Source organism: Egretta garzetta, unplaced genomic scaffold (assembly GCF_000687185.1).
Source record: "Egretta garzetta isolate BGI_Z169 unplaced genomic scaffold, ASM68718v1 scaffold172, whole genome shotgun sequence".
NCBI classification, from domain to species: Eukaryota; Metazoa; Chordata; class Aves; order Pelecaniformes; family Ardeidae; genus Egretta; species Egretta garzetta.
This window is the reverse complement of record NW_009258951.1, coordinates 423,724-434,726: the sequence shown is the minus strand read 5'-3', so window position 1 is coordinate 434,726 and position 11,003 is coordinate 423,724. Positions and strand designations below refer to the sequence as shown.

Here is an 11,003-nt window from a genome sequence, read left to right as displayed (position 1 = left end):
AGGACTTCAGGCAACTGCTAATGAGTAAATGGAGCAAATAAGCTAATTAGAAGAGTGATAGTCAAATGAGTGATGTTGGAAAGATGATTCATTCCTGCAGCGATAAGCAGGCCACAGCACAGAGACCATTTCAGGAACATGCACCTTCTCTCCTTGGGGTAGGACTGCTCTCAGAAGGGGCTGTGCTATGCCCAGCTGCAAACGTAGGAAGGTAGATTTTTCACAAAAACTTTTTTTGATGGTGATAAGCACCCAAATAAGTGTCCTGAGCTGCAGACGCACCAAACATGACAATCAGTGTGAGCAGCACAAGCCTCCATCACAGAGACCTTCACAGAAGGTCTCCTGGTCTGGAGGGAGACCAAAGGGTTTCCCCGCTTCTAAGATCACGTGTCTGGGTACCGCATCGTGCTATAAGGCCAGTCCCCCACCCCTACATCATCCTCATTCCTGATTCCTTCTTTGGACCAGTTGGGATACCATGATGTGAAGAAATGGCACGAACATGAGCTGTGGAGCCCGCCACCAGCTCTTCACAGAGCAGGCTGGGTCCTTGTGAGTCTGCTAACATCCCACGTGTGAGGGTGAAACATCCCAACCGGTAATAACAGGGACACTATGCGGGGTGAGGAAAGGCTCAGCCTGACCCTCCAGTGAATCTCTGCTGCCCAGAGGATACCCCCACTGCCAGCTGTATGGGGCTGGAGGCACTGGGGGAAGCTGCTGGCAGCCCCGCAGCACCATGTTCAGTGTTGGTTCACTCTCCCTCTATGTCACAACCATCTACAGTAAGGCAGAAGGGTCAAGGGTTGGAGACGGAGCCACAGCAGACAGCTCAGCCAGGTGTTGCTCTCACCTGCATGGGCCTGGCGAACATGTTGGTCAGCACTTCTTTCCTGGCTTCAGAGTATTTGTCAGCACCAAATGTTTCATTTAAGCTTTTCTGGAGGAGAAAAGAGAGAGAGTATTCAGTGTTGGCAAGCTGTGGTGATAGGGGGACTCAGGCAGACCTTACTGGGGCAAACAGCAGCTCGTCAGAGCCAAATTCCTCCTTTCCCCGCAAATCTCCCTGTAAACCAAAAAGCGCACATGAAATTGGATTTTGCTTTGGTGCCAGCAGCCCCAACAGGACAGCACACACAGTCCTGAGCGTTGACCCACCTCCCAGTGTCAATGGCAGGGAGCACCCAGGGCATGGGGACCACTGGCTCTGTCCCCAAATGTGCAGCATGCAAGAGTGCCCGTAACCCCTCTCCTGGCCTGTGCTGGCCTCCCATCCAGCTACTGAGAGCTTCAGCGCATGGATCAACAGGACTCTAGGGAGATGTGGATATGGGAGGTCACTGCCTGGGGCTAACAGCGAGGAAGGGCTGGAGGGTTCAAAGTGCAGAAGAGGAGCTGATTGTGCAGCCCTGCATCTGCTGACATAGCCTCAGCACAGCCAGCAAGCGGGGAAAGCAGACCCAGCTGACAGAGGGGTGTGCGGGTGGCCAGCGGGGACGGGATTAACAGAGGATTATCCGCAGTCCAGTTGCGGTGAGTAAAGAAAATCCTGGAAACTGTGCTGTGCTGTTCAGCTGGAGTTCAGCCTCAGGACACGCTCAGCAGAGGATTGGTCAGATACCTCCCGTGCTGGCTGCATCTGACCTTTCCCAGCACTGCTCTCCAGTCCTTCCCAGTCCCCGCTCCCTACCCTGCCCTCCCGAAGACCTTCAGCAGCCCAGACAGAAACGCCCCCTTGCAGAGCTAATTTTCCTGCGGTACAGAGCATGTGCCCTGCCCAGGACGTGCTGAGAAGGCAGAGAAAGAAAATGTGGGTATCCCAGCAAGTGCCCCAGCACTGAAACATCCTTCCCATTGTGGAGAGGGCAGCATAGGGTCACCTGCAAGGTCCTCCTCACCTTGCTCTAAGCTCTGTGCACAACACTGGCTGACCAGGACAGGCTGGGCCACCCTCGTCCAGCACTGGTGGGGTCAAGAGCAAGCGAGGGAGGTCTTTTGTTTTGGCATGGGACAGTTGTCAGGTCTGCTTGAGCAGAGGGGGACGGGGAACAAAGCACACGCTGCTGCAAACATGCCATCATGTAGCTGCCCACCCTTCTCCCCCATGGCCCTGCTCCCCGCCGGGCCAGCGCACTCACGTGCAGGGTCCCTGCGCTGCTGAAGTCAATGTCGAGGCCAACTTGGTTGCAAAACTCCATGAGGTCTTTCAGCAGCTTGGTCTGGGGTGGGGGGTGGCGGCGAAGCAGGGCCTGCTCGGGGAAGGAGCGATAGATCTGATGGGCCACGGCCATGTTCGCGAGCAGCATGAACTCTTCCACCAGCCTGCAGCACAAGAAAAACAGCCCCAGGCCCCAGTTAGAGAGGGGAGTCCCCTGGGAAGCCAAGCCAGTCCATAGTGAAGGGAACTAATGCGACACAGGGGAACAGGGGAGCAGCTTGTAGTTGCCATTATAAGCACAGATTAGATGTGAGACTGCAGCAAATCCCCCCCCCCCAAATTCTCACTTTCTGGCTGAGGTTCCCCCAGGGACTCAAGAGCGCGCCATCCTGCTGGTGCAGACAAGCAGAAGTCAGTGATAAATTGACAGCTTAAATTAGGATAAAATAATCTCCCTTTAGGTCATTTTATCTCCTGAAACGCTCAACAAGCAAAACAAACGCTGTGTGAGAGAGAGCACAGAAAACAAACACACATCGCTCTCTTCCTGGGCCAGAGAAAACAGCGTCTCGCTCGCTCCCCCATCCCGAGCTCGACATGTGTGGTCAAGCCCAGCTGCCGAGCCCGGCCTTCGCGCCGGGCTTCCACCCAGAGCAAGATGCAGCGCAGCCCCTGGGCAGGGCAAGCCACCAGTGCAGCTTGCTGCGGGGCTGCCTCCGGCATCCTGGCGATGCAAGGACTCTGGGGGCTCCTCCATGCAACCTGCAGACTGCTGGGGGTACCCCAGGCTGGGGTGAACCCCCTCCTTCTGCCTCTGAACATACACGCATTGAATGGAAATCTCTGGGGCTATGCACTGCAAAGGAAAGCAATCCCAGTGCTAGAGATCATCTTTGGAGCATTTATGAGTTGTGCTACCAGCTGTAGGGCTGTGCCACAGGAGACTTGTTAAACTGGGCTTAGATAAGCAGAGAGATGTGCTTAACTGGGCTTCCTGCTATTTGCTGCAAGTATTCCCAGGGCTCCTAACTGGTACTAATTGCCAAAAAAGAAAACAGATTTACAGAAGTAACCTCATCCTCTGAGCAATGCCTGAGTGAGCTGTGACTGATTACGCCGGCTCAGCCCTATTGCTCCTGCAGGCAAAGCAGCAATTTTGCAGGGCTGGCTGGGGGACCCGGGCCAGAGCTGGTGGCCATGCAGCTCCTGGCCCTGGCCATTGCTTGGGGGGCTAGCCAGGTGAGATGTGCTCCTGGGGCCCTCGCTTTTTTTTAAAAGAGAAAGGAAATAAAGGCAAGCCCAGAGGAGGAATAAGCACCTGATGTTGATAATCAAGTGATGGAAATGTTTGTCTTTACTGGGAAGGAGCCCTTAATAAGAGCCTTGTGGGTTCTCCCAGAGCGTGCTGTGCCAGAGGCTGGTATGTCAGAGCCCACAGGGAGGGCAGGAGGGACACCCTCTCACATGGGCAGTGCGGGAAGGGGTGGGGAGCAGCACAGCCTAAATGGGAATGGGCCACCCATCCTGTCCCCCGAAACACCTGCCAATTGGCAGATGCTACCAGAAGGCCACGGGCTGGGTCAGGGGATGGGCAATGGGCGGTGTGGGAGCAGGGTCTGTACACGCTCGTGAAGGGCGACTTCCAAGAGGGTTGAGCCAAGCTCTTGCTGCTCCTGTGCAGCTAAGCCAGCAGATGGCAACATCGGTCCCTCTATGGCCACTGGCACTGGGGGGCTGTGGGACAGCATGGCCCAAGGGTGCTGGGCACCCCAGCTGCGCCTCACCCAGGGGTGGGCGGCTGGGCAGGGAGCAGCACCCAGCGGTTATGGCACGGCCATCCCCATCTCCTGGGTTTGGGTGGACCCACCAGCTCCCACCCAGCTGCTGCGCTTGCAGACAGCACGTGGGGAACAGTGGCCTGAGGACACATGTGAGGCTGTGCTGGCCCACACTTGTACCTGGGAAGCCCTTTCTGCCCAAGCCAGCTCGCAGCAAGGCACAGCAAAGAGTTCAGGGTGCAAAAGCCGTGCCTCTCCTTCCCGTGGGCTTTGGTGCAAAGAAAAAGGGAGACATTTCCAGCACTAGCACCAGCTACACAGATGCACACATGGGCAAAGGTTGGCCATGGAGTTCCTGTGCCTCGCTCAAAATGTGGCCTCTAGAGACTGAGGTGCAAAACCTTTTTTTAAAGACAAATCAATAAACACCCATGAACAGCATTGCTTCTTTGTCACAGGCGCAACATGCTTATCTCCCGTCCTAGACATGAACACTGTGAGTGCTCAAGCAGCCCCTGCCATTCTTGCTCCTGTTGCGCACTGGAGGGTGCAGCCTTACCTCTTACCTCCAGCAACGCTTTGGGCTGGATGCAATTTCCACCTGATTATTAAGTTCCTTTTTACCATTCTGGGGCTTGGGGCTTTTAAATTTTCCTGGAGATACCCTTGTTCTGAGGTTGCAGGTAGCACTGATGTGAAGCTAATACCTGAGCACCTACCTGCCAGGGATGCTTTTACACCCAAAGGAAAACTAACAGCACATACTTCCCACTTCCCTCTTCAAAACCCCATCCTCTCTCCCTTCAACATGTCCACACGTGGAGCACCAGCCACCAGACAGCATCCAATACAGCCCCCATCAAGAGGAGATACCCAGCACGTGGTTGGATTGACCACACAGGCAGGAAAATCTTATCAAGAAGCACCCAGGAGCTTTGCACCCGTGACAGGGTGTGCAGGACGTGACCCTAGATATTCAGAGTTGTAAAAGCTACTTGTCTTGCTCGATCACCCAAAGGCTGGGGTTGACTTTGTGAGCCACAGCTGCTGTTTGTGCATCTAAGGAGCAGATAGCACGGATGAGGTTGGACACTGCCCTGTATCCAGGGGGAAGAGAAGCCCCAGGACCCCGTGGGTTGGTTCTGTCAGCTCAGGTTAACAAACCACAGTGGCCCAGGCAGGCTCACTGCCCTGGGGGTTGATGCCAAAAGACCCTGCAGGGGCAGAGGGTCCTTCCCAGCTCTGGATCACCCACATGCACCCTGTTGCAGCAGCTCTGCGAGCATGAAAGCGATGAATGGCGTGGGGCTGCTCCGTGCTAACTCCTGGACAGGTTTGTTTGAAAGATCAAGATTTAGTCCTCAGGGAGAGGAGAGCAGCTTCCAGAAGGGACAGGTCACAGCTGGGCTAATCCAGAGCATGTGAGAGCCTGCCAAGGTCAGAGGGAAAGGGCTGAGGACAGTGAAGAGCTGGCAACTGTACCCAGAGTTAAGCCAGGTCACCTCTTCTGTAGCGGAACAGGGTCTGTGGCTCAGGACACAAGGAGGGAGCCAAGATCTGCAACAAACAGCTTAACGTGGTGGTCTCACTGCACCTAAAAGGAAAACCTTATTCCCATGTGGGGCTCACGCCGAGACTCTGCAGAGGACATCGGAGACTCAGGAGGCTGAGCCAGGGCTGGGACAGCCCATGAAGCTGGCATGGCTTTGGGTGCTGAGGAGCAGCAGGGCACAGCGAAGCCGCTGCCTTCCCACCCTCCCCACGTGGTCTTTTAGCTGCACTTTTAGCTGGCGTCCTCACCAGGGCTTTGACTCGGCAAGTGCTACACCACGGCTTGGAAAAAAGCAATGGATGCTGAGGCAGGCGGGAGCGGAGGCTGGCTGGTAGCGGCTGGGGGCCAGACCAGCGCCGGGCACTGGCGTTCCTGGCAGCCGTGCTGAAGCCCTGCTAACTCGTTGGCAGGTCAAACGACACGAGGGTTTGTTGTTTTTTTTTTTTTCTTTTTTCTTAAAACAGCCTAGCTCGGAGTTTGGCTCGGTGCGGCTGGCAGATGGGAGTGCAAAGAAAAATATTTCATGGCTAAAAAAATGGAGACAGAAAGACTGGTCCATCTGAACGCGCGCTGAATGAATCCCATGTGAAACGCATTCTAACGCCATTGCTACAGTTTCCTCTGGATTAGCTGAGCTATCCTTGGCTCCCAGCTCCATAAAATCCCATAAACAATCTGATCTGAACTTTTGCCCTTTCTGTGCTGATGCGAGGTTTCCTCTGCTGTCCCGCGGAGAGGGCTGGGGGTTAGCAGGTGGCTGTCCCTCCCGTAGGTGCCTCCAGATCCCGGCTGTCCTACTTGCTGGGGCTGCAGGAGGGAGCGTTTCCAAACCTGTTCAATGCATCATTTAACGTGTGCACATGTGAGAGGGAGGAGAGGGAGGGGCGGGAGAGCTTGCGAGGTCTGTAACATGCATAAGCATCTTCTGCCGGCTCTTTCAATACCCTGATTTTGCTTATGAGTTATGGGTTTGGTTCAGGAGTTAGTGGGTGAAACTCTATAGCCTGCCTTATGCAAGAGGTCAGCTGGAGTGTATGGTTTTGAAAAGCACTCGCCTCCAAGTTTCAAACGTGATTGAGGCATGCCGGCTCCTAAATCCCACTGACTGCTGGGGAGCTTTCAGGTTCCTGAGATGCTCTTAAACACAGGACTTGGTGCTTTTCAAATTATCTTAAATGATAGTCCCAGCTCCTGTAGGCAAATAGCCATCTATGAAACCATCCAGTTGAAGAGGACTGATGACACCTCAGTGGCAGCCCCAAACCCAAGCTACTGGGCTGTAACTCCTCACACAGCTCCTACCAGAGCCAAACATCCGTGGGATGCGGGAAGAGCAGCTGCGCATTCAGACCTTGGAATTGCTTCAGTAGCAGTTTGCTCCAGAAAATGTTAGCTAGATCCTTCCCAATCTCTTGATAGCAACCTTGAAAAACTACTCACATCCTTGGCATGTTGGTTGGTTGATAGCAAATAAAATATTAGTTTCTTATGCAAAATCTCTGCAGGGCAAAGCGGGGCAAGTAAAATGCCTGTTTGGCTGCTTGTCTCCATGGCAATGCAGCCAGGCTATACAGCAGCCATCAAATTGCCCACTCTCCCTGATTAACTTGACAAATGACATTAGCTAAGCAAGGTTCACTGCAAGGGAGAGACAAGGAGTACTTTGTCTGCAATCCAGTAAGTGCAGGAAGGAGGCAGGCAGCTTGGTTAAAGCGACGCGACATTAAAACATCTGCTGTTCCACCAGCGTAACAGACCCGCAGGCTTCAGAGCAAACGGCGACGAGGTAGGGCTGAACAGACGAGCACAGCTCTTCCCCCCATGCTGCCTTCTTCAGCTCCATCCCCTCCTGCAAGATGTAACCACGGGCTGTATCCAGGCATTGGAAGTGTTCTCATAGCTGAGGCATAGACTCAGAGATAACCCCAAAACACCACATAGCTCTCCCATGGCAGAGTGGTTTTTTTGCTTTTGACAAACTGGAGAAGTTGGTCCTTTCTTCACGTGTAGCTCATTGTGGAAACCTGCTCCCAAAGGGACAGAGCTGAGCCATCTGAGCTGGAGTCTGAGCCCTCTTCCAGTGGTGGTCAATCCAGCTGGGTGAGCTGCCACCAGGTAAATCCCAGCATCTTTCCAGCATCTCAGACTTGAGCCAGATGTGACCAAATAATTTCTGCAAAGGTTACCAAACTTCCTTCCCCTATTCCATTACAAAATCCCATCTGCTCCTCTCCATCTTGTCTCCCCACCATAGCACTTACTCCCTCCTCCCTCCTAACAAGGCTTATGCTGTTCAAACTCCTTTCCATCTCCAGCTGGGTTTACTATCCCAGCTCAGCATGGGTTTGTGCTTCAACCAGCAGCCAAGGCCTCTGTTTTCTCAACCTATAGCAATGCATCTGCCTCGGTGTCCAGCTCCACGCTGGATCCCAATACGGATAGGAGAGAAGAGCTTTGAAGGCTTGGCGCTTGGTTTGTGTTTGAACCAAACAGTGCCATGGGAGGCCAGTGCTGAGAAAAGGAAGCCCTGATCTGTTTGTGTGTGTCTGAGAGAGCTCTAAAGACACTGATGGATATACGTCCCCCTGCTAAGGGCAGAACATCGCTGACAGCCCTCTCTCTCTGCTGGCTTGAAGGGGATTATTGCTGCAGTGCAATCTCATAAAAAACAAGAGATCTACAGCCCCAGGGAATGGGACTCTAAATCCTGCTGTATTCACCAAGAGAAAGTCACCTTCCACAAAAGGCTGCAAACAGTCCTGTGCACATCCAACAGCAGCAGCAGTATCAGCTGAAGGAAAACGGTAAAGAAACAGCACCACAGTTTACCAACAAACTCTCTCCAAAGCATTAAGTCTAAAGACTCTGGATGTGGTACGACTTTTCCTTCTTTTCTTTAAATCATATATGTTTATTTTTGATTACAGCTCTTCCATGAAGCAAAGGAACTTTAGAGGTTTCTATAAAAGCTCTTCTAAAAGCTACATGAGCTAATCCCGCATGTCCTGAGAGCGCAGCCAATGACAGAATCATGCTCCTTGGCGAGTAGCTGGACCGGCACTTGTGATGGCTCTTTTCCATGCAAACTCCTGCAGGAACAGTGTACTCTTTTTCCTGGTGACACTCTGCCTCTCCAACGAACAGGAGCATCTTCCACCACACACTCCAGAACAGCACTGCTGCTTGAAGAGTTACAAAACTCAGATCCCCTCTTATCCAAAAAATTGGATCTCAGTGTTATATATGAGCCTTGCAATGTTGGTGTGGAGCTCCCTTTGCCAACAACAGTTGCCAAAAGCCCAAAAGCCCTACTTTTTTTTTTTTTTTTTTTTTTTTTTTTTTTTTTTTTTTTTTTTTTTTTTTTTTTTTTTTTTTTTTTTTTTAAAGAAAATGTAGTAAAAGGCAAGAATGCTGTTGGTTCCTGGCTAGATGAAAGCCATTTGTGCTCCTTTCGCAGCTAGTGCTAGCCTTGAACAAAGCAGAGCTGAATAATGGAATTACTCCACTTTCTGAGATTGCTCAATTAGCTCTTGGTTAAAACTGTTAACATTGAAACTTGATGAGAATAGCAGCTCTGAGGCAGTTTTAGATTCATTTCTTACGAAGCTAGAATGGCTTTTCCCGCTAATGAACTCCCTTTCCGGGGTATAATGAATGCCCTTTTTATTAGCGATGGTGCCTTCCCAGTAATAGATGCCTACAACACAAATGCATGGGAGGGTTTTCTGAATACAAATGCCACTTACTGGCCACTCTCACACCTTGAGGCTGGAAATGCCATGAGACCACTCTCTTTGCTTTATCTAAATTAACTGTGGTACGGTGGAAAACCTTTTTAAGCTGGGCTACTGAAGGCATTCAGCATGATTAGGAATTAATTGCTTAAAGCCTGATGTACTGGCTTTGCACGCAGGGATTTAGATCGCTAGAAAAACCTCAACCATTTGCCTAAGTTCCTTTGAAATTATCGACACCACTTTGCAGCCCCATTACATAGAAGGGCTGACTTAATTTGGCAGCACGACGTCAGGCCAGACGTCAGGGTGCCGAAGATGGCACAAGTCAGTCATGGGGTCTCCAGCACCTCTTGGTGCTCAGCTGCATGGATGGCAAATGCTCCCCACCTGGCCTGGAGCTCCTCATCCGTGGTTTGTACGGAAGGGATAAAAAAGACAATGCCTGCCCGTCCCACCACCCTCCATCCCGTCTTGATCTAAGTGGCAAAGAAAATGTCATCGAACTGAAGAGCGAGTGTTGCAGAGGATGCAGTCTCTGTGGGCTGTGCCTCTTCATTAAATGTTAATATGACTGCAGTCTGCTCCTTTTCATGCAGATTGGTGACAACCTTCAGACTCTTGGCATGAAGCTGAAGTGCCCCTCTGTGCCAAAACAGCGTCTTTGGCTGCCGTGGGCTAGGGATGAAAGCTGCACCCCTGTGCTGACCACGCAGGCACAACTTCAGCAGGCTCCCTCAATCCCAGCTCCAGTGTTCTCCACAATTTTTTCATAACTATCACATTTTCAAGCCCAGGGCAGAGGACTTCACCCTCAGCATTGCAGACAAAGATCTCCCTCCAGGAATAGCCTTCCTGGGTCAAAAAACTCCTTTTTCCACAGGTCCCAAAGAAGCTCACAGAGTGCTGTTTGCTCAGGGTGGACACACAGCCCCACATCTACCTCCTCCTAGAAATGCCTCCAGTGCTGCCGCTGCTGGACAGACCTCCCCACACGTGCTGGATGTCATCATCGAAGTGACAGTGCTGTTCAAAAGTCCTCCTTTAGAACATAACCCCTTCACCCTGTCTAAGCATTTCTCCACGGGGAAGATGACAGCAGCACTGGAAAGGGTTTGCAATCCCTATGTTCAGTGCCAGGAGATGTGCGTCTGGGAATCCCACCCCAGCTCCTCAGGGATCTGTACCAAATCTGGTTTGTCTTTCCAGGGAGCCACCAGCTCACTGAGATCTTGTCTCTCAGAGGGAGCTACGATGGCCAGGGCCCTGCTCCCTCTCTGCAGAGCCACAGGGGAGGGATAACAGTGACCACTAATGCACACAACTCAATACTGTGTTCAGCTAATGGGTCCCATGGGGGCAATCACCGCCTGGGCTGGCAAGCCTTACTTTCGGGAATGCATTAGGATGCTCCCGAGCAGGAGCGCTGCCCAGGGCCAGAGCAGGGATCTGAGACAGTTTTGTCCAGCCTGTGGGAATTGCTGGGGGGGCAGAAGAGCCCAGAGCCAAGCTGGGTCTGGGATGGTGCAGAGGAGAGGGGAGATACCCCCCCCCCCCCCAAGCAGCTCCCAAAGCAAGACTGGCAGTCCACATTCCTGAGACACACAGCCTGATATGCCACTGGCTCCAAAAGCAGAGATTATGACAAGAATACTTTCATGGACACATAATATTAACGTCATCCAGTCTGGCTAAGAAGGGGATGGAAAGAATTCCTGCAGAAATGCAGAAAGCCCCTCTCTTGACGGGAAACCCACACATCAGGCCAGCACCGCATG

General features: G+C 52.3%; 1 protein-coding gene across 1 annotated transcript in view; it reads right to left on the bottom strand.

The window, feature by feature from the left end:
- DIS3L2 (DIS3 like 3'-5' exoribonuclease 2) overlaps nucleotides 1-11,003 on the bottom strand; it is a 198,126-nt gene that overhangs the window by 9,608 nt on the left and 177,515 nt on the right. Inside the window, 2 exon segments of the mRNA XM_035889935.1 lie at nucleotides 857-943; nucleotides 2,142-2,325. Of these exon segments, the coding sequence (XP_035745828.1) occupies nucleotides 857-943; nucleotides 2,142-2,325 (271 nt within the window).